Source organism: Scyliorhinus canicula, chromosome 9 (assembly GCF_902713615.1).
Source record: "Scyliorhinus canicula chromosome 9, sScyCan1.1, whole genome shotgun sequence".
Taxonomy (NCBI): domain Eukaryota; kingdom Metazoa; phylum Chordata; class Chondrichthyes; order Carcharhiniformes; family Scyliorhinidae; genus Scyliorhinus; species Scyliorhinus canicula.
In genome coordinates, this window is record NC_052154.1 from 99,205,384 (window position 1) to 99,227,302 (window position 21,919).

At 52.5% G+C, this 21,919-nt stretch overlaps 1 protein-coding gene across 2 annotated transcripts in view; it reads left to right on the top strand.

Annotated features, from left to right (window-relative positions):
• The window catches only part of si:ch211-236l14.4 (SITS-binding protein), a 274,084-nt gene that overhangs the window by 85,084 nt on the left and 167,081 nt on the right, over positions 1 to 21,919 (top strand). For both annotated transcript variants that reach the window (XM_038807329.1, XM_038807330.1), the window contains exon 4: positions 4,725 to 4,875. In XM_038807329.1, coding sequence (XP_038663257.1) covers positions 4,725 to 4,875 — 151 coding nt within the window. The remainder of the gene's footprint in view (positions 1 to 4,724; positions 4,876 to 21,919) is intronic.

A 21,919-nucleotide genomic window follows, 5' to 3' on the forward strand; every position in this document is an offset into this window, starting at 1 on the left:
CCCTGCTCCCCAGTAAGGGGGCGAGTGATAGGGTGCTCTCGGGGGTCTGGGTCGGAGGGGGGAAGATATCAGACATCTACAAGATAATGCAGGAGGCGGAAGCAGCATCAGGGGAGGAGCTGAAAGCCAAGTGGGAAGGGGAGCTGGGAGAGCAGATAGAAGACGGGACGTGGGCGGATGCACTGGAGAAGGTCAACTCTTCCTCCTCGTGTGCGAGACTGAGCCTCATTCAATTTAAGGTGCTGCATAGAGCTCACATGACGGGGACAAGGATGAGCCGGTTCTTTGGGGGTGAGGACAGGTGTGTCAGATGTCTGGGAAGCCCAGCGAACCATGTGCATATGTTCTGGGCATGTCCGGTGCTGGAAGGGTTCTGGAAGGGGGTGGCAAGGACGGTGTCGAAGGTGGTGGGGTCCAGGGTCAAACCAGGATGGGGGCTTGCGATCTTTGGGGTCGGGGTAGAACCGGGGGTACAGGAGGCTAGGGAGGCCGGAATACTGGCCTTTGCGTCCCTAGTGGCTCGACGAAGGATATTAATTCAATGGAAGGACGCGAGGCCTCCAAGCGTTGAAACTTGGATTAACGATATGGCTAGCTATATTCAGCTAGAAAGGATCAAATTTGCCCTGAGAGGGTCGGTACAGGGATTCGCCAGGCGGTGGCAACCTTTCCTTGACTTTTTAGATCAGAGATAGATGTTCGGGGTCGTGGCAGCAGCAACCCGGGGGGGGGGGGGGGGGGGGGGGGGAGGGGGGGGGAGGGGGGGGCAGCAAGGGTCGTGGGGGGACATGCACGACTGTAACGCGGGCAAGTCTGCTCGCTGCTCATGTCTGAAACTGTAGGCTGCCTTGATTGTTAAGGTTGTCTGGGGGGGGGGGGGGGGGAGGACTGGTGCGCGCGAGAGGGCGGGCGAGGGAGGGACATTTGCCTAGAGGGATTGTGTTGTAAATAATTTAAAAATTAGTAGGGGTAAATGTCTGTATGGAAAAACTCTTTCAATAAAAATTATTTTTAAAAAAAACATACCAAAGACATTTTTGCACTCCATGGATTACTTCAAATTGTCATGAGCGACAATGGCCCATATTTTAGCAGTCATGAATGGACAGAGTTTGCACAGAGCTATGATTTTTGACATATTACTTCTAGTCCTCTTTGTCCGCAATCCAATGGGAAGGCTGAAAAAGGTGTCCACATTGTGAAGCAGCTACTCAAAAAAGCTATGGACAGCCAGGAAGATCCATATCTTGTGTTACTTAACTAGAGAGCAGCACCATTGATTAATGAATTATCACTGTCACAATTGTTGATGAATTTACAGCTCAGCACAACCTTACCTGACATTCCACAGGAAACAACAAATTGAAAACTTGTGAAGAAGCTGACATTTCAAAAAAGGAGGCAGAAGAGGTCTGATGATAAATCTGTCTTTTCCCTTATTGAGGCCTCTCTCTCTATTGGAGCTGGGTCCTACAATCCAATGCTGAGGCATGGCCTTCACCTTAGCTCCCAGTACATGTTACTCCAGGCCTCCTCACACCATCTCCCTCATTGTGTCATGTGGCTATCTCAACACATTGATCCACAGCTAGGTTTCACTTCCTGTGACCCTCGACAGCCTTCCTCTACCCACGATTCAGAATGCCTGTCTGAATTGAGCTGGAATTACTTTTTTGTTTTATAAATTTAGAGTACCCAATTCGTTTTCCAATTAAGGGGCAATTTAGCATGGCCAATCCACCTACCCGGCACACCTTTAGGTTGTGGGGGCGAAATCCACGCAAACACGTGGAGAATGTGCAAACTCCACACAGACAGTTACCTAGAGCCGGGATCGAACCTGGGACCTCAGCGCCGTGCGGCTGCACTGCTAACCCACTGCGCCACCATACTGCGAGCTGGAATTACTTAATAATAAGTTTTAATAATAATCTTTATTGTCACAAGTAGGCTTACATAAAGACGACAATGAAGTTACTGTGAAAAGCCCCTAGTCGCCACACTCCGGCGCCTGTTCGGGTACACCGAGGGAGAATTCAGAATGTCCAAATGATCAAACAACACGGGATTCTGCCGTAATCGGCAGGGTGAGAACTCCGGCGGTAAGGAGTGCGGTGAAACACTCCGGCACCTGGCCGTCCCAGAGGTGCCACGCCAACTGGCGCTGAAAGACCTCCGCCAGCCAGCGCGAGTTGGCGCATGTGCGGGAGCGGCAGTGTGTGCTGGCGTCATTCCAGCGCATGCGCAGGGGGGGGGGGTTCATCTACACATTGGCCATCGTGGAGGAATAGCAGCCGACGCGGAGGAATAGAGTACCCCCATGGCGCAGGCCCGCCCGTGGATCGGTAGGCCCCGATCGCGAGCCAGGCCCCTGTGGGGGCACCTCCCGGGGCCAGATCCCCCGGTGCCCCCCAGAGGACGCCCATGCCCCTAGGTCCTGCCCGTAGGAACCTACTCTAATTTACGCCGGCGGGACCGGCAAAAATAGCTGAGGGGGCCGCTGCTAGCGGCCGCCGACCGGCGCGGCGCGATTCCCGCCCCTGCGAAAACTACGGCGCCGGAGAATTCGGCAGCCAGCGGGGGCGAGATTCACCCCCCCCCCCGATGATTCTCCGATCCGGCGGGGGGGGGTTGGAGAATCCCACCCATCTGTCGGGACATGTGGGAGGAAACCGGAGCATCCAGAGGAAACCCACGCAGATACGGGAAGAATGTGCAGATTCCGCACAGACAGTGACCCAAGCCGGGAATCGAACCTGAGACCCTGCGCTGTGAAGCAACAGTACTATCACTGTGCTACGGTGCCTGTTGAATCCCAGTTCACCACTCTTTCCCCAATCCCTTTTTCAACAACAACTTCCAATTACTATAACTTAATACAATGTGCCAAGGAGCTTTAGTGGTGTTAACAAACAAAATTTGCACTGAGCCACATAAGGAGGTAGTGGACTAGAGAACCTAATTGACAAAGCACAGAGATCTCAGAGACCTATAAACGTGTAGATTACACAGCAAGTGAAGGGTCAAGCCATGAAGGGATCGCAAGGACGAGAATTTAAAAATTGAGCTGTTGCTTAACTGTGAACAATGTAAGTCAGCGAGCACTGGAATGATAAGTGAGCTGAACGTAGTCAGTTCGGACACGGGCAGCAGAGTTTTGGATGACCTCAAGTTTTCAGAGAGCAGAACGAGGGAGGTCAGGAGAGCATTGGAATTGTCAAGTCTAGAGAAAAGAAAGGCAAGACTGAGGGTATAGGCATTTGAACTGAGAGGGGCAACGTATAGCGATGAATGAGAAGTGGAAATAGGAGGTTTTAGTAACAATACATGCACTTGGTTTGAAATTCATCTCTAGAAAACATGCCACAAGATTGCAAACAGGCTGGTTCAGCCTCAAACAATTGTGAGGGATGCATCAAAGCTAAATGAACAGAGTTTGTGATGGCTTGTACACAATGGCTTCAATTTTCCCAATGTTGAGTTGGAGGAAATTTCTGTTCACCCAGTACTGGATGTCAGAGATGCAGTCTGATAGTTTAGAGAGTGGCGGTGAAATAGAACTGGCTGTCATCAGCGTTTGTGGGCAGCACGGTAGCACAAGTGGATAGCACTGTGGCTTCACAGCGCCAGGGTCCCAGGTTCGATTCCCTGCTGGGTCACTGTCTGTGCGGAGTCTGCACGTTCTCCCCATGTCTGCGTGGGTTTCCTCCGGGTGCTCCGGTTTCCTCCCACAGTCCAAAGACCTGCAGGTTAGGTGGATTGGCTGTGATAAATTGCCCTTAGTGACCTACAAGGTTAGGAAAGGTTATTGGGTTACGGGGATAGGGTGGAAGTGAGGGCTTAAGTGGGTCGGTGTAGACTCGATGGGCCGAATGCCCTCCTCTGCACTGTATGTTCTAAAAAATATATATCTGGAACCTGGCATTGTGGTTTCGGACGATATCACAAAGGGGTGATGAGAAATTGGATTGGACCAAGGATTGATCCTTGGGAGATACCAGAGGTAACAGCGCAAGAGTGAAGAGGAATCACTGTTGGTCATTTTCTGGCTATGATTAGATAGATAAGAATTGAACCAGTCCCACCCGACTGGATGACAGTGGAGGAGTGTGATTAACAGCGTCAGGTAGACAAGTCGAGGAGGGAAAGTTGTTTGTCACGGCCAGATAAGAAGTCACTTGTAACTTTGGTAAGAGTTACGTTTTGGTCCAGGCAGTGGCTGGCATCTGATTGGAGGGATTCAAACATAGATTTGGGAGCTGACAACTTGTTCAAGGACTAGAGGGGAAAGAGAGCTTTACACGGAGAGAAGAATGAAGGGTTATTTTTTAAGAAGTGTGATGATGGTAGACTTGATAAATAATTGTTCAACACCCAGTTTCCCTTTCTTCCTCCTCGCTTTAAGACTACTCCCTTTCTCTCCTCTCACTATCTTTCTCTTTATCTACGACCCAGTTTCTTCCCTTCCCTCTTGCACTCTCTCTCTGTTTAATACCTAGTTATCCTCTCCCCTCCCACACATGCTCTCTCTCTCTCTAATACCCAGTTCTCTTTTCCCTCTCTCTGTTTAACACCAAGTTCCCCTCTTTTCCCCAGCTGTCTTGTCCACATGTTTAATACCTAGTTCTCTCTTCACCTGACCCCCCCTTCCATTAAAAATGAGAGGTTGTATTTATTTTTGCTCTGGTTAATGAAAAGTGTTTATTTGCTCCTTTTGAATGCAGCTTTCCGTTCTGGAGGTTACAGAAAGCTGCTGATGTAGTCCAGAAACTTGAGCACAACCTGAAGTCACTGTCAAATAAACTGAAGCAACATCAGCTTGGAGACGGATTGATAGATCTCAGCGAGCAATCCACACAGCTGCTGTTTGGAGAGGTAAAAGAGCCATCTGTCTGAACAATGTGATGTTTGTTTAAAATTCATTTACTGAATGTGGACATAGAAAAATACAGCACAGAACAGGCCCTTCAGCCCACGGTGTTGTGCCGAACTTTTGTCCTAGATTAAGAACAAGTTAATCTACACGCCATCATTCTACCGTAACCAATGTACCTATCCAATAGCTGCTTGAAGGTCCTGAATGTTTCCGACTCAACTACTTCCACAAGCAGTGCATTCCATGCCCCCACTACACTCTCGGTAAAGAACCTACCTCTGACATCCCCCCTATATCTTCCACCATTCACCTTAAATTTATGTCCCCTTGTAATGGTTTGTTCCACCCGGGGAAAAAGTCTCTGACTGTCTACTCTATCTATTTTCCTGATCATCTTATAAACCTCTATCAAGTCGCCCCTCATCATTCTGCATTCTAATGAGAAAAGGCCGAGCACCCTCAACCTTTCCTCGTAAGACCTACTCTCCATTCCAGGCAACATCCTGGTAAATCTCCTTTGCACTTTTTCCAAAGCTTCCACATCCTTCCTAAAATGAGGCAAACAGAATTGCACAAAGTGCTCCAAATATGGCCTTACCAAGGTTTTGTACACCTGCATCATCACCTCACGGCTCTTAAATTCAATCCCTCTGCTAATGAACACTAGCACACCATAGGCCTTCTTCACAGCACTATCCACTTGAGTGGCAACTTTCAAAGGTCTATGAATATAGACCCCAAGATCTCTCTGCTCCTCCACATTGCCAAGAACCTTACCGTTAACCCTGTGTTCCGCATTCATATTTGTCCTTCCAAAATGGACAATCTCACACTTTTCAGGGTTAAACTCCATCTGCCACTTCTCAGCCCAGCTCTGCATCCTATCAATGTCTCTTTGCAGCCGACAACAGCCCTCCTCACTATCCACAACTCCAAAAATCATCGTATCGGCAGCAAGTTTACTGACCCACCCTTCAACTCCCTCATCCAAGTCATTAATGAAAATCACAAACAGCAGAGGACCCTGTGGTATGCCACTGGCAACTGAGTTCCAGGCTGAATATTTGCCATCCACCACCACTCCACTCTCTGACTTCTATCGGTTAGCCAGTTCGTTATCCAACTGGCCAAATTTCCCACTATCCCATGCCTCCTTACTTTCTGCAGAAGCCTACCATGGGGAATCTTATCAAATGCCTTACTAAAATCCATGTACACTACATCCACTGCTTTGCCTTCATCCATGTGCTTGGTCACCTCCTCAAAGAATTCAATAAGACTTGTGAGGCAAGACTTACCCCTCACAGATCCGTGCTGACTATCCCTAATCAAGCAGTGTTTTTCCAGATGCTCAGAAATCCTATCCCTCAGTACCCTTTTCCATTACTTTGCCTACCACCGAAGTAAGACTAACTGGCCTGTAATTCCCAGGGTTATCCCTATTTCCTTTTTTGAACGGGGCACGACATTCGCCACTCTCCAATCCCCTGGTACCACCCCTGTTGACAGTGAGGACGAAACGATCATTGCCAACGGCTCTGCAATTTCATCTCTTGCTTCCCATAGAATCCTTGGATATATCCCGTCAGGCCAGGGGGGACTTGTCTATCCTCAAGTTTTTCAAAATGCCCAACACATCTTACTTCCTAACAAGTATCTCTTCGAGCTTACAAGTCTGTTTCACAGTGTCCTCTCCAACAATATGGCCCCTCTCATTCGTAAATACTGAAGAAAAGTACTCGTTCATGACCTCTCCTATCTCTTCTGACTCAATACACAATCTCCCGCTACTGTCCTTGATCGGACCCACCCTCGCTCTGGTCATTCTCATATTTCTCACATATGTGTAAAAGGCCTTGGGGTTTTCCTTGATTCTACCCGCCAAAGAATTTTAATGCCCCCTCTTAGCTCTCTAATCCCTTTCTTCAGTTCCCTCCTGGCTATCTTGTATCCCTAAAGCGCCCTGTCTGAACCTTGTTTCCTCAGCCTTACATCATTATCCTTCTTCCTCTTTTTTTTTTAACAGACAATTTTATTGAGGTATTTTTGGCATTGTAAACAGTAACAATATACATTAGTGTGCAGATGCCAATTACATAAAACATAGTGCAAATAACAGTACCACTCTCGCAGATAGATCCGCCTATTCTTCCCCCCCTACTCTATTCTTCTGTCCCCTCCTGTACTCCCGGGTCTTCCGACACCCCAAAAATCGCCACCTCTGGACTCATCGCCACCCTTGTTTTCAGTACCCGGGATATGACGTCCGCAAATCCCTGCCAGTATCCCCTGAGTTTTGGACACGGTTCGCTGGTCCTCCCCCACATCTAGCACACTTGTCCTCCTGTCCAAAGAATTTGCTCATCCGGGCCACCGTCATGTGGGCCCGGTGAACCACTTTGAACTGAATCAGGCCGAGCCTGGCACATGTTGCGGTTGCATTTACCCTCCTCAGAGCGTCTGCCCATACGCCTCCCTCCAACTCCCCACCAAGCTCCTCCTCCCACTTGAGTTTCAGTTCCTCGATCCCTGTGTCCTCCGCTCCCATAAGCTCCTTATAAATATCCGAGACTCTCCCCCCTCCTACCTCACCCCTGCAAATGACCCTGTCCTGGATCCCCCTTGGTGGAAGGCGTGGAAAGGATTGGACCTGTCTACGTACGAAATCCCGCACCTGCAAGTACCGAAAGTCATTCCCCCTGGCCAGCCCGAACTTCTCCTCCAGCGCCCTCATGTTCGCGATGCTCCCTTCCAGGAACAAGTCGCCCATCCTTCCCACCTCCGCCACGCTCGAAACCCGCCATCCATCTTCCCCGGGACAAATCGGTGGTTGTCACATATTGGGGACCAGACCGACGCTCCCACTTCCCCCGCATGCTTCCTCCATTGGCCCCCAATCCGCAAAGCTGCCACCACTATAGGGCTGGTGGAGTACCTGGCTGGCAGGAGCGGCAGGGGAGCCGTGACCAAGGCTGCCAAGCTGGTGCCCCTGCACGAAGCAGCCTCCACCCGCTCCCAAACCAACCCCGTACCCACCATCCATTTCCTTATCATGGATATGTTAGCCACCCAGTAGTAGTTGCTGAGGTTCGGCAACACCAGCCCCCCCTCGCTACGGTTCTGTTCCAGCATCCCCCTCTTTACCCGCGGGGACTTCCGTGCCCAAACAAATCCCAGGATGATTTTATTGATTCTTTTAAAGAAGGACCACAGAATGAAAATAGGGAGACACTGAAAAATAAACAGGAATCTCGGGAGGATCGTCATCTTCACCGTCTGTACTCTCCCCGCTAGTGACAGCGGGAGTGCATCCCACCTCCGAAACTCGCTCCTCATTTGCTCCACCAGCCTGGACAAGTTCAACTGATGCATCTTACCCCAGTCGCGCGCCAGATCCCTAGATACCTAAAAATTTCCTCAACCAGCCTAAATGGTAGCTCCCTCAGCCTATTCTCCTGACTCCTCGCCTGCACCACAAACATCTCGCTTTTTGCCATGTTCAAGTTGTAGCCCGAAAACCGGCCAAAGTCTCCTAGGGTTTCCATAATCCTGTCCATCCCTGCCGCTGGATCTGACACAGACAAAAACAGGTAATCCGCGTAGAGCGAGACCTTGTGTTCTATCCTCCCCCTGACCATTCCCTTCCATCCCCTTGCCGCTCTCATAGCAATTGCCAGCGGTTCTATGGCCAACGCAAACAGCAGTGGAGAGAGGGGACATCCCTGTCTTGTCCTGCGGTGTAGTCTAAAATGCTCAGATGTTGTCCTGTTCATCCTTACACTAGCCTCCAGGGCCTGATATAGCAGTTTAACCCAGTCCACAAAGCCCTCTCCAAACCCAAACCATCCCAGCACCTCCCATAAATAGCCCCACTCCACCCGGTCAAAAGCCTTTTTGGCATCCATTGCCACCACTACCTCCACCTCTCTGACCTCCGGGGGCATCATAATCACATTGAGTAGCCTTCTTAGATTGGTTACCAGCTACCTGCCCTTAACAAACCCCGTTTGGTCCTCCACAATCACGTCCGGTATGCAGTCTTCGATTCTGGACGCCAGGATCTTGGCCAGCGGTTTAGCGTCTACATTAATCAGGGAGATTGGCCTATAGGACCCACAGACCTCCGGATCCTTATCCCGTTTTAATATTAGCGAGATGGTGGCTTGCGACATCGTCGGGGGTAGCACCCCATTGTACCTCGCCTCGTTAAACACCCTAACCAGCACCAGCCCCAGTATACCTGCAAAACTTTACCCGACTGCATGGCCTTCAGGCCCCCCATTACTTCTTCAGTTCTAATCAAGGCCCCCAGCATCTCTACCATCCCCCTGCCCACCTTTGGGAAGGTCAGCCCATCTAAGACGCGCCTCATCCCCTCCGGCTCCGTGGGGGGTTCCGAGGTATATAGCTTACTATAAAAGTCCCTAAATACCCTGTTCAGTCCTGCCGGGTCTCCCACCCGGTTCCCCGCCCCGTCCACTACCGTCCCTATCTCCCTGGCCGCCTCCCTCTTCCTAAGTTGCTGTGCAAGCATTCTGCTGGCTTTCTCCCCATACTCATACCGCGCCCCTGGACTTTCTGAGTTGCTCTACGGCCTTCCTCGTGGATAGCGCTCCCAGCTCCGCCTGCAGTCTCCGTCGTTCCCTAAGTAGCTCTGCCCTCGGGGAGTCCGCATATTCCCTATCCGTCCGTGTCATCTCCTGCACCAGTCTGTCCATCTCTGCCCTATCCAGTTGTGTGTTTAGCCAGTTTTCAGAGGCTAGATTCACAGTATAAAAAGGATCCAGCTACAGTGCAGACTTTGTTTGCACTGGAGTGCTGAACTTGGTGCATTTGAGTGCTACAGTGAGAGTTTGGTGACTGAGGGAGTATAAGGGTTCATTTTTATCTAAAGTCTAGTATTTCTTTTATTTAGTTAATTAATTTAAAAGTTGCTGTTTGGTTTAGAAGAAGGTGAATTTTGAATCAGCTTTAAACAAGGTTCTACTTGTAGGTACTTGCAGCTGGAGCTTGGTAATTAGTTAATTGGATTAGTCAGTTTTCAGAGGCTAGATTCACAGTATAAAAGGGATCCAGCTACGGTGCAGACTTTGTTTGCAGTGAGTACTGAATTTGGTGTATTTGAGTGCTACAGTGAGAGTTTGGTGACTGAGGGAGTTTGGTGAGGAGGGAGCAAGGTGCTCCCTTCATTTAATTTCCGCAAAGAGGGAGAAGGAAGCCAGGAGTTTACAGAGTGCAGCTGACTGGAACCAGAGTCGGAGTGCGGAGGTCCAGTTGGTCTACAGGGCAGCTATATTCTGTAAGGTAAGAGGGGATGGAGGCTAGGGCGGCTGCATGCTCCTCCTGTAGGATGTGGGTGGTGAGGGATGCCGCCGGTGTCCCCGCTGACTATACCTGCGGGAAGTGCACCCAACTCCAGCTCCTCAGAGACCGTGTTAGGGAACTGGAGCTGGATGAACTTCGGATCATCCGGGAGGCAGAGGGGGTTATCGAGAAGAGTTACAGGGAGGTAGCCACACCCAAGATACTGGACAAGTGTAGCTGGGTTACAGTCAGGGGAGAGAAAACTAACAGGCAGACAGTGCAGATCCCTCGTGGCCGTTCCCCTTCAAAACACGTATACCATTTTGGATGCTGTTGGGGGGGATGATCTACTGGGGAAGGCCCTAGTGGCCAGGTCTCTGGCACTGAGTCTGGCTCTGCGGCTCAGAAGGGACGGGGGGACAATACAAAAGCAATAGTAATAGGAGATTCAATGGTTAGGGGGATAGATAGGAGATTCTGTGGTCGCGAGCAAGACTCCCAGAAGATATGTTGCCTCCCGGGTGCCAGAGCCAGGGATGTCTCGGATCGTGTCTTCAGGATCCTGAAGGAGGAGGGTGAGCAGCCAGAAGTCGTGGTGCACATTGGTACCAACGACATAGGTAGGAAAAGGGGTGTGGAGGTAAAAAAAACAAGTTTAGGGAGTTAGGCTGGAAGTTAAAGGCCAGGACAGACAGAGTTGTCATCTCTGGTTTGTTGCCGGTGCCACGTGATAGCGAGGCTAGGAATAGGGAGAGAGTGCAGTTGAACACGTGGCTGCAGGAATGGTGTAGGAGGGAGGGCTTCAGGTATTTGGATAATTGGAGTGCATTCTGGGGAAGGTGGGACCTGTACAAGCAGAACGGGTTGCATCTGAACCAGAGGGGCACCAATATCCTGGGAGGGAGGTTTTCTAGTACTCTTCGGGAGGGTTTCAACTAATTTGGCGGGGGAATGGGAACCGGATTTGTAGTCCAGCAACTAAGGAAGCCGATATTCAGGATGCCAAAGCGTGTAGTGACGCAGTGGGGAAGGTAACACTGACAAAGGAGAGTACCTGCAGGCAAGGAGATGGGTTGAAGTGTGTATACTTCAACGCAAGAAGCATCAGGAATAAGGTGGGTGAACTTAAGGCATGGATCGCTACTTGGGACTACGATGTGGTGGCCATCACGGAAACTTGGATAGAAGAGGGGCAGAAATGGTTGTTGGAGGTCCCTGGTTATAGATGTTTCAACAAGATTAGGGAGGATGGTAAAAGAGGCGGGGGGTGGGGGGTGGCATTGTTAATTAGAGATAGTATAACAGCTGCAGAAAGGCAGTTCGAGGAGGATCTGCCTACTGAGGTAGTATGGGTTGAAGTCAGAAATAGGAAAGGAGCAGTCACCTTGTTGGGAGGTTTCTATAGGCCCCCCAATAGCAGCAGAGATGTGGAGGAACAGATTGGGAAACAGATTTTGGAAAGGTGCAGAAGTCACAGGGTAGTAGTCATGGGTGACTTCAACTTCCCAAATATTGAGTGGAAACTCTTTAGATCAAATAGTTTGGATGGGGTGGTGTTTGTGCAGTGTGTCCAGGAAGCTTTTCTAACACAGTATGTAGACTGTCAGAGGGGAGGTTACATTGGATTTGGTACTTGGCAATGAACCAGGGCAAGTGATAGATTTGCATTTTGGAGGTAGTGACCACAATTCTGTGACTTTCACTTTAGTAATGGAGAGGGATAGGTGCGTGCAACAGGGCAAGGTTTACAATTGGGGGAAGGGTAAATAAAATGCTGTCAGACAAGAATTGAAATGCATCAGTTGGGAACATAGGCTGTCAGGGAAGGACACAAGTGAAATGTGGAACTTGTTCAAGGAACAGGTACTGCGTGTGTTTGATATGTATGTCCCTGTCAGTCAGGGAAGAGATGGTCGAGTGAGGGAACCATGGTTGACAAGAGAAGTTGAATGTCTTGTTAAGAGGAAGAAGGAGACTTACGTAAGGCTGAGGAAACAAGGTTCAGACAGGGCACTGGAGGGATACAAGATAGCCAGGAGGGAACTGAAGAAAGGGATTAGTAGAGCTAAGAGAGGGCATTAAAAATCTTTGGTGGGTAGGATCAAGGAAAACCCCAAGGCCTTTTACACATATGTGAGAAATATGAGAATGACTAGAGCGAGGGTGGGTCCGATCAAGGACAGTAGCGGGAGATTGTGTATAGTGTCTGGAGAGATAGGAGAGGTCTTGAATGAGTACTTTTCTTCAGTATTTACAAACGAGAGGGGCCATATTGTTGGAGAGGACAGTGTGAAACAGACTGGTAAGCTCGAGGAGATACTTGTTAGGAAGGAAGATGTGGGGCAGCACGGTGGCGCAGTGGGTTAGCCCTGATGCCTCACGGCGCCGAGGTCTCAGGTTCGATTCCGGCTCTGGGTCACTGTCCGTGTGGAGTTTGCACATTCTCCCCGTGTTTGCGTGGGTTTCGCCCCCACAACCCAAAGATGTGCAGGGTAGGTGGATTGGCCACGCTAAATTGCCCCTTAATTGGAAAAGATTAATTGGGTACTCTAAATTTATTTTTAAAAAAGGATGGAAGATGTGTTGGGCGTTTTGAAAAACTTCAGGATAGACAAGTCTCCCGGGCCTGACGAGATATATCCAAGGATTCTATGGGAAGCAAGAAATGAAATTGCAGAGCCGTTGGCAATGATCTTTTCGTCCTCACTGTCAACAGGGAGGGTACCAGGGGATTGGACAGTGGCGAATGTTGTGCCCCTGTTCAAAAAAGGGAATAGGGATAACCCTGGGAATTACAGGCCAGTTAGTCTTACTTCGGTGGTAGGCAAAGTAATGGAAAGGGTACTGAGGGATAGGATTTATGAGCATCTGGAAAGACACTGCTTGATTAGGGATAGTCAGCACGGATCTGTGAGGGGTAGGTCTTGCCTTAAAAGTCTTATTGACTTCTTTGAGGAGGTGACCAAGCATGTGGATGAAGGTAAAGCAGTGGATGTAGTGTACGTGGATTTTAGTAAGGCATTTGATAAGGTTCCCCATGGTAGGCTAATAAGTTCCCAACTTATGCACTTCAGTTCTTGTCTGACAGGATCGTATTTACCCTTCCCCCAATTGTAAACCTTGCCCTGTTGCACGCACCTATCCCTCTCCATTATTAAAGTGAAAGTCACAGAATTGTGGTCACTATCTCCAAAATGCTCCCCCACTAACAAATCTATCACCTGCCCTGGTTCATTACCAAGTACCAAATCCAATATGGCCTCCCCTCTGGTCGGACAATCTACATACTGTGTTAGAAAAGCTTCCTGGACACACTGCACAAACACCACCCTATCCAAACTATTTGATCGAAAGAGTTTCCACTCAATATTTGGGAAGTTGAAGTCACCCATGACTACTACCCTGTGACTTCTGCACCTTTCCAAAATCTGTTTCCCAATCTGTTCCTCCACATCTCTGCTGCTATTGGGGGGGCTATAGAAACCTCCCAACAAGGTGACTGCTCCTTTCCTATTAGAGGCTGGTTTAGCACACTGGGCTAAGTCACTGGCTTTTAAAGCAGACCAAGGCAGGCCAGCAGCACGGTTCAATTCCCGCACCAGCCTCCCCGAACAGGCGTCGGAATGTGGCAACTAGGGGCTTTTCACAGTAACTTCATTGAAGCCTACTTGTGACAATAAGTGATTTTCATTTTCATTCATTATTTCTGACTTCAACCCATACTACTTCAGTTGGCAGATCCTCCTCGAACTGCCTTTCTGCAGCTGTTATACTATCTCTAATTAATAATGCAACTCCTCCCCCCCCCACCTCTTTTTTTTATCACCCTCCCTAATCTTATTGAAACATCTATGACCATGAACCCCCAACAACCATTTCTGCCTCTCTTCTATCCAAGTTTCCGTGATGGCCACCACATCGTAGTCCCAAGTAGCGATCCATGCCTTAAGTTCACCCACCTTATTCCTGATGGTTCTTGCGTTGAAGTATGCACACTTCAACCCATCTCCGTGCCTGCAAGTACTCTCCTTTGTCAGTATTACCTTCCCCACTGCCTCACTACACGTTTTGAAGTCCTGAACATCGGCTACCTTAGTTGCTGGACTACAAGTCCGGTTCCCATTCCCCTGCCAAATTAGTTGAAACCCTCCCTCCCAGGATATCGGTGCCCCTCTGGTTCAGATGCAACCCGTCCTGCTTGTACAGGTCCCACCTACCCCAGAATGCACTCCAATTATCCAAATACCTGAAGCCCTCCCTCCTACACCATTCCTGCAGCCACGTGTTCAACTGCACTCTCTCCCTATTCCTAGCCTCGCTATCACATGGCACCGGCAACAAACCAGAGGTGACAACTCTGTCTGTCCTGGCTTTTAACTTCCAGCCTAACTCCCTAAACTCGTTTATTCCATCCACACCCCTTTTCCTACCTACGTCGCTGGTTATGCCAGCATTTATTGCCCATCCCTAGTTGCTCATCAGAAGGTAGTGGTGGGTTGCCTTCTTGAACCGCTGCAGTTCTTGAGGTGTAGGTACACCCACTGTGCTGTCAGGAAAGGAGTTCCAGGATGTTGCCCCAGCGACAGTGAAAGAACGATGATATATTTCCAAGTCAGGAAGGTGAGTAACTTGGAGGGGAACCTCCAGGTCGTGGGTTTCCCAGGTATCTGCTGCTCTTGTAAAGATGGTAGTGGTCGTGGGTTTGGCAGGTGTTGTCGAAGCAAACTTGGTGAGTTACTGCAGTGCATCTTGTAGATGGTACACACGGCTGCCACTGTTCATCAGTGGTGGAGGGTTTGAATGTTTGTGGAAGGGGAGTAATCAAGTGGGTTGCTTTGACCTGGATGGTGACGAGCTTCTTGAGTGTTGTTGGAGCTACACTCATCCAGGCAAATGTGGAGTATTCCATTGCACTCCTGACTTGTGCCTTGTAGATGGTTATCAAGCTTCCGGGCTCTGTAAGATCCCGGACAGGTCCCCACTCGGCACCTGGAAGGACCTCGTGGTGCAGAAGTTCAGGGCGACCATCACCTTGATGGCCACCGGGTGTGGGTGTACTCTGCCATTCCCTCACGGTACCAGACGTGCCATGCTCTGGCAGATATGCCGCACTGTCCTGTGCTCAGCCGGAGTCTTCGATGACATGCCTAGTCTGGCAGGTCCTCGAATGACGGGCACTGCTGGTACATGCGAGTCCTTATGCGGCACATCCTTTGCACCTCCTACTCATCCTTCTCAGCCTGTTGGGCAGCCTGCTTTCCATCCTCAGTGGCTGGCTCCAGTTCCTTGAGGGCAGGCTCTGCTGCTGCAGCTTTCTCCTCCTTGAGCAGCTCCAGCCGCACAGCTACAGTGCATCTCCCAGGACTGCGGCGACGAGCAGAAGGCCACCATTGCTGGTTATACTCCAATATCCACTGCCTGCAGGGGTCAAAGCCCTGGTTGGCACTGCGGACCCTCATCCCCTATCCGAACACCCCTGGCCCTGTTGGTGCTCGGCACCATAGGGCATCTGGCTCTGGCACCCAACCCTGCTGCCAGGGGTACCATCGGCTGGCCTTGCCATTGGCAGCGGTACACTCCACCGGCCTCCGTCCGGCGTTCCCCTGTATGGGTTACTGTTGGCATTGCCCTTTGGTAGCCCGTATCATGCCCCACCTGCTGATGATGGCTGGTTGGGAGGGGGGGGGGGGGGGGGGGGGGGGGGGGGGGGGGCATGGTGGAGTGTGGGTGCAGGGTGATAGGGTGGGAGAGTGAGGGCTGGGGTGTGGTGATGGGAGCACCCACACTGTTGGTGTAACTCTGCAGAACCAGGGACCAAGGTGGGTGGTCAGTGTGGTGTATAGCAAGATGGCTGCCATGCAGGCCGCAGCAATGGGAGTCTGTGCCTGGACACCGCCCCAGTCTCCTGGGGGGCCACCCCAGAGCCATCCCATGGCCCGTCCCTAGTCAACAGCCTCCCACTCATAGAACATAGAACATAGAACAGTACAGCACAGCACAGAACAGGCCCTTCGGCCCTCGATGTTGTGCCGAGCAATGATCATCCTACTTAAACCCACGTAACCCGTATACCCGTAACCCAACAATCCCCCCATTAACCTTACACTACGGGCAATTTAGCATGGCCAATCCACCTAATCCGCACATCTTTGGACTGTGGGAGGAAACCAGAGCACCCGGAGGAAACCCACGCACACACGGGGAGGACGTGCAGACTCCACACAGACAGTGACCCAGCCGGGAATCGAACCTGGGACCACTGGAGCTGTGAAGCATTGATGCTAACCACCATGCTACCGTGAGGCTCCCCCCCCCCACCACGTTTTCGGTGTCAAAACTGACTCTCCGTCCAATCATGTGTCCTGATTCCGGCATCGGCCGACATGGAATCCCGCCCTCTATCATTTGTGGCGGGTTTTGCTGGGAATTTCCCACCGGCGAGTTCCCCACCGCTATCTAACCACACTGAGCCACCTATTTTGGCCCTGCGGAGTTTCTCACCGGTTTAGCCCATACTTCAAATTAGTTTCATCACTGGTGAGTTAAACTTACTGGCCAGACCGGCTCCTCAGAGTTCGGGCTGCCATTTTGAAAGGGTACCCCGATCGCTAAGTGAGCTTGAGGGTACCCCACACCCTCCACCCTCGGGCAACGTCACACCCTCCCAACACACATGGGCTTTACCCTCAAGGGTAAAGCTCCATTATGGGGTCCCTGAGGGTCCCCCTCTTCAGGCGCCCCCACACACCTTACAGGCCCGCCTCTTCCAGAACCCCCCTTCATCCCCCCAACATCTCAGATGACCCTATTACCTGCCCTGCACCCCCCCACCCTTCATATCCCTCCTCCACCCTCATTCTATGGGCATGGCCCCCTCAGGCCCTGACTCTTTGCAGTTCCACTCAGGCACCCTGGGTATACCACCCTGGCAGTGCTCCTGCTAGCTTTGCAGTGCCACCCGGCACCTTGGTAGTTACAGAGTGGCAGTGCCACATTGCCAGCCTGCCAGTGCTAAAGTGACCACGTTACAGGGGGAGAGCCAGGGGGCTACCCTGCCCTGTACCTGACCACTCAGAGGCCTATGATGGTCTAGGAGACCCCTGGGTGCAGTTCCGCCAGTTCCATGTTTGTGTACATCAGTATTGAGTGGCACCTGGCTCGGCCTCCTTGGAGATTTGGGTAGAGGCTTCTCCCAGTATCCATCGGCCACACCACGCTCCTGGTCGGGCAAACCCTGACCAGTAGATCGCGTTCCTAGTGTTGAACATGTAGCATTTATAAATAATGTTAATGAGGGCTCAAAGTGGGTTTTCATGGCCTCCAACATTTCACAAGACTGGCTATTCTTCTCCTCAACGGACAGTAAAGCTTGGGAGGCGATGGCGTCGTGGTATTGTCACTGGACTAGTAAACTGAGACAAAGAGTAATGCTCTAGCCATCCAGGTTCAAATCCCACCACTGCAGATGGTCAAAATTTGAATTCAATAAAAATCTGGAATTAATAGTCTAACGATGATAATTGTTGTAAAACCTATTTGGTTCACTAATGTCCTTTCGGGAAGGAAATCTGCTGCACTTACCCAATCTGGCCTACATGTGACTCCAGACCCACAGCAATGTTGTTGACTCTTAACTACTCCCTCAAGGGCAATTAGATATGGGTAATAAATGCTGGCACAGCCTGAGACACCCACGTCCCATAAGTGAATAAAAATACACTCTTTCCCCAGCACTGAAAATCAGGTTTCTTGTTTAACTCTTTGGCAATTCCATATTTCTGCCTTTGAGACTGGAATAATTTCCAACTTGTTCTCAAACCAACCATCATCTCCTTATAAGCTGGTTCTGGAAAGCCATACTGACGCAACCGGCAATCCATGTCCTGTACAAAGTTACAGACTAAACTTTTAATGATTCTTACAACAGCTGGCTCTCTTACAGCTATCAAAATCTACTCAAATTCAGCTGTACAGTCTTGACATCATGGTTCATGTTGTGGGTAAAAATAGCGGGCGAAATTCTCCGCCCCCCACGACGGGTGGGAGAATAGCGGGAGGGCCTTCCCGACTTTTTTGACGCCCTCCCGCTATTCTCCCACCCCCCCGCCGAAATCCCGACACGAATCGCTGCCAGCCGTTTTTTTAACGGCCGGCAGCGATTCACAGCTGTTAGAAGGGCCGAAGTCCCAGCCCTTTACGACCTTTTTACGAACGGCAAACACACCTGGTCCTGCCGTTCGTAAAAACGTCGTGACTACCTGGAAAAAAATAACCATGGCACCGATTGGCACGGCAGTACCACGGCCGTGCCAAGGGTGCCATGGGCCCGCGATCGGTGCCCACCGATCGCGGGCAGCGGGCCCGATGCCCGCGCACTATTTGTCCTTCCGCCGCCCCGCAGTATCAATACGCGGGGCGGCTGAGGGGCAACCCGGACCGCGCATGCGCGGGTTTCGCGCAAAAACGCGGTGACGTCACCCGCGCATGCGCGGGTGGCGTCTTCCCACCTGCGCATGCGCGGCTGACGTCATATGACGCGTCAGCCGGCGCTAAGTCCGACAAGCGGGTTTAACGATTTTCGTTAAGCCCGACTTGTCGGAGCCTCCGACGTCGGGCTGCTAGCCCCGACGGGGGACCAGAATCGGTCCCCCGTCGGGAAGGGGCGCGATGCCGTAAAACCCGCCCGGGTTTTACGGCGGTTTGAACGATTTTTTCCCGTTTTGGGAGAATTTCGCCCAGCTTCTCTCCAAAGCCTTTACCCAAGATGATCTTAATGGTCACATGATTATGGTAAATCAAGGTGCACAAATGCATTTCTCCAAACAGTTTTGGCTCTGTTCCAAGTGTAGGCTTCAAAGTCCAGGCTCCCTCCAGGCTCAGGCCTCTCGCCAGACTCAGGCCTCTGCAGGCCCCTCTCAGGGTTCAGGCCTCTCTTCAGGCCCAGGACCCTCCCCAGATGTAAATCCCCAGGCCTAGGCCAGGGGATTTTCCAGGTCTCATTCCAGGTCCAGGGCCCACTCCAGTAAAAATGCCTTTCTCTGAGGTTGCCGTCTCTGACCTCCTGACCCTCAAGCTATCTGGAGAAATGAATGGGAGTTCATAGCCAGTCTATAGTGAGAACCAGTGGATGGGCAGGGAAACTCAAGTGTAGAATGGTCAGGATTTGCTGACGAATGCTAACAGATAGCGACAAGCCTGCTGTCTCATATAACATTATTGGTGGCTGCCAGGGAGTAACTCAGAATTCCAGTGCTACTGGAACAGCCTGACTCAGAATCAACAGAAGGTCAAAGAATTTGTAAACACTCTGCGAAGACCAGTCATTTTCACACATGTCGACAGACTTATCTTTGGAACAGATGGTCCCCACTCTCTCACCGTGTGAGATGGTCTGGGTCTGCAAGTGGCCTGGGCTCTTCGCAGGACAGGCTCACTGCCCAAGTTCATTCCTGGTAACATTTCAAATGGCTTGCTTGGTCTGCTGGCTGATGTAGTTGATTCCCTGCATGTTTCCGGCGCTGCCTGGTTCCCTTCTCCACCTGCCTGGCCCCCTTTCCTTCCCTCCACCTGCCTGGCTCGATTCCCATCCCCCGACATGCCTGGCCCCCTTTCCCTGCCTCCATCTGCCTGGCCCCCACCCCACCTGCCCCCCTTCCCCTCCTCCCACCTGCCTGGATCCCTTCCCCTCCACCAGCTGCCTGGATCCCTTCTCCTCCACCAGCTGCCTGGATCCCTTCTCCTCCACCAGCTGCCTGGATCCCTTACCCTCCCCCACCTGCCTGGCCCCCTTCCCCTCTTCCCAGCTGCCTGGCCCCCTTCCACTCTTCCCAGCTGCCTGGCCCCCTTCCCATCTTCCCAGCTGCCTGGCCCCCTTCCCCTCCTCCCACCTGCCTGGCCCCCTTCCCCTCCTCCCACCTGCCTGGCCCCCTTCCCCTCCTCCCACCTGCCTGGCCCCCTTCCCCTCCTCCCACCTGTCTGGTTCCCTTCCCCTCTTCCCAACTGCCTGGCCTATTCCCCTCTTCCCAGCTGCCTAGCCCCCTTCCCCTCTTCCGCTCTTCCCACCTGCCTGGCCCCCTTCCCCTCCTCCCACCTGCCTGCCCCCCTTCCCCTCTTCCCAGCTGCCTGGCCCCCTTCCCCTCTTCCCAGCTGCCTGGCCCCCTTCCCCTCCTCCCACCTGTCTGGTTCCCTTCCCCTCTTCCCACCTGCCTGGCCCCCTTCCCCTCCTCCCACCTGCCTGGCCCCTTCCCCTCTTCCCAGCTGCCTGGCCCCCTTCACCTCCTCCCACCTGCCTGGCCCCCTTCCCCTCTTCCCAGCTGCCTGGCCCCTTCCCCTCTTCCCAGCTGCCTGGCCCCCTTCCCCTCCTCCCACCTGTCTGGTTCCCTTCCCCTCTTCCCACCTGCCTGGCCCCCTTCCCCTCCTCCCAGCTGCCTGGCCCCCTTCCCCTCTTCCCAGCTGCCTGGCCCCCTTCCCCTCTTCCCAGCTGCCTGGATTCCTTCCCCTCTTCCCAGCTGCCTGGCCCCCTTCCCCTCTTCCCAGCTGCTTGGATCCCTTCCCCTCTTCCCAGCTGCCTGGAACCCGTCCCCTCCTCCCACCTGTCTGGTTCCCTTCCCCTCTTCCCAGCTGCCTGGCCCTCTTCCCCTCTTCCCACCTGCCTGGCCCCCTTCCCCTCTTCCCACCTGCCTGGCCCCCTTCCCCTCTTCCCACCTGCCTGGCCCTCTTCCCCTCCTCCCACCTGCCTGGCCCCCTTCCCCTCTTCCCAGCTGCCTGGCCCCTTTCCCCTCTTCCCAGCTGCTTGGCCCCCTTCCCCTCTTCCCAGCTGCCTGGATTCCTTCCCCTCCTCCCACCTGCCTGGCCCCCTTCCCCTCCCCCTCCTCCCACCTGCCTGCCCCCTTCCCCTCCTCCCACCTCCCTGGCCCCCTTCCCCTCCTCCCACCTGCCTGGCCCCCTTCCCCTCCTCCCAGCTGCCTGGCCCCCTTCCCCTCTTCCCAGCTGCCTGGCCCCCCTTCCCCTCTTCCCAGCTGTCTGGATTCCTTCCCCTCTTCCCAGCTGCCTGGCCCCCTTCCCCTCTTCCCAGCTGCCTGGGCCCCTTCCCCTCTTCCCAGCTGCCTGGCCCCTTCCCCTCTTCCCAGCTGCCTGGATTCCTTCCCCTCTTCCCAGCTGCCTAGCCCACTTCCCCTCTTCCCAGCTGCCTGGAACCCGTCCCCTCCTCCCACCTGTCTGGTTCCCTTCCCCTCTTCCCAGCTGCCTGGCCCTCTTCCCACCTGCCTGGCCCCCTTCCCCTATTCCCAGCTGCCTGGATCCCTTCCCCTCTTCCCAGCTGCCTGGCCCCCTGCCCCTCTTCCCACCTGCCTGGGCCCCCTTCCCCTCTTCCCACCTGCCTGCCCCCTTCCCCTCCTCCCAGCTGCCTGGCCCCCTTCCCCTCCTCCCAGCTGCCTGGCCCCCTTCCCCTCCTCCCAGCTGCCTGGCCCCCTTCCCCTCTGATGAACCATCAATCGAACGCGAGACGAGTTGCTGTACAAACGTTAGGCTTTAATAAGCTAGAAGTTAGCCCTGCGGTCGACTACAGTAAATGGACGACCGCCGGGCATTCTGGTTATTTATACCTCGCTCTGGAGGCGTGGTTAACTCAGCCTCTTGACCAATCGGAGAGCCGTCACATGACTGGTCTCAACCAATCGGTTGAGAGGCACATGACCGACCAGGGCCAATGGTAAGCCTGTGTTCTGCACCAATGGGAGA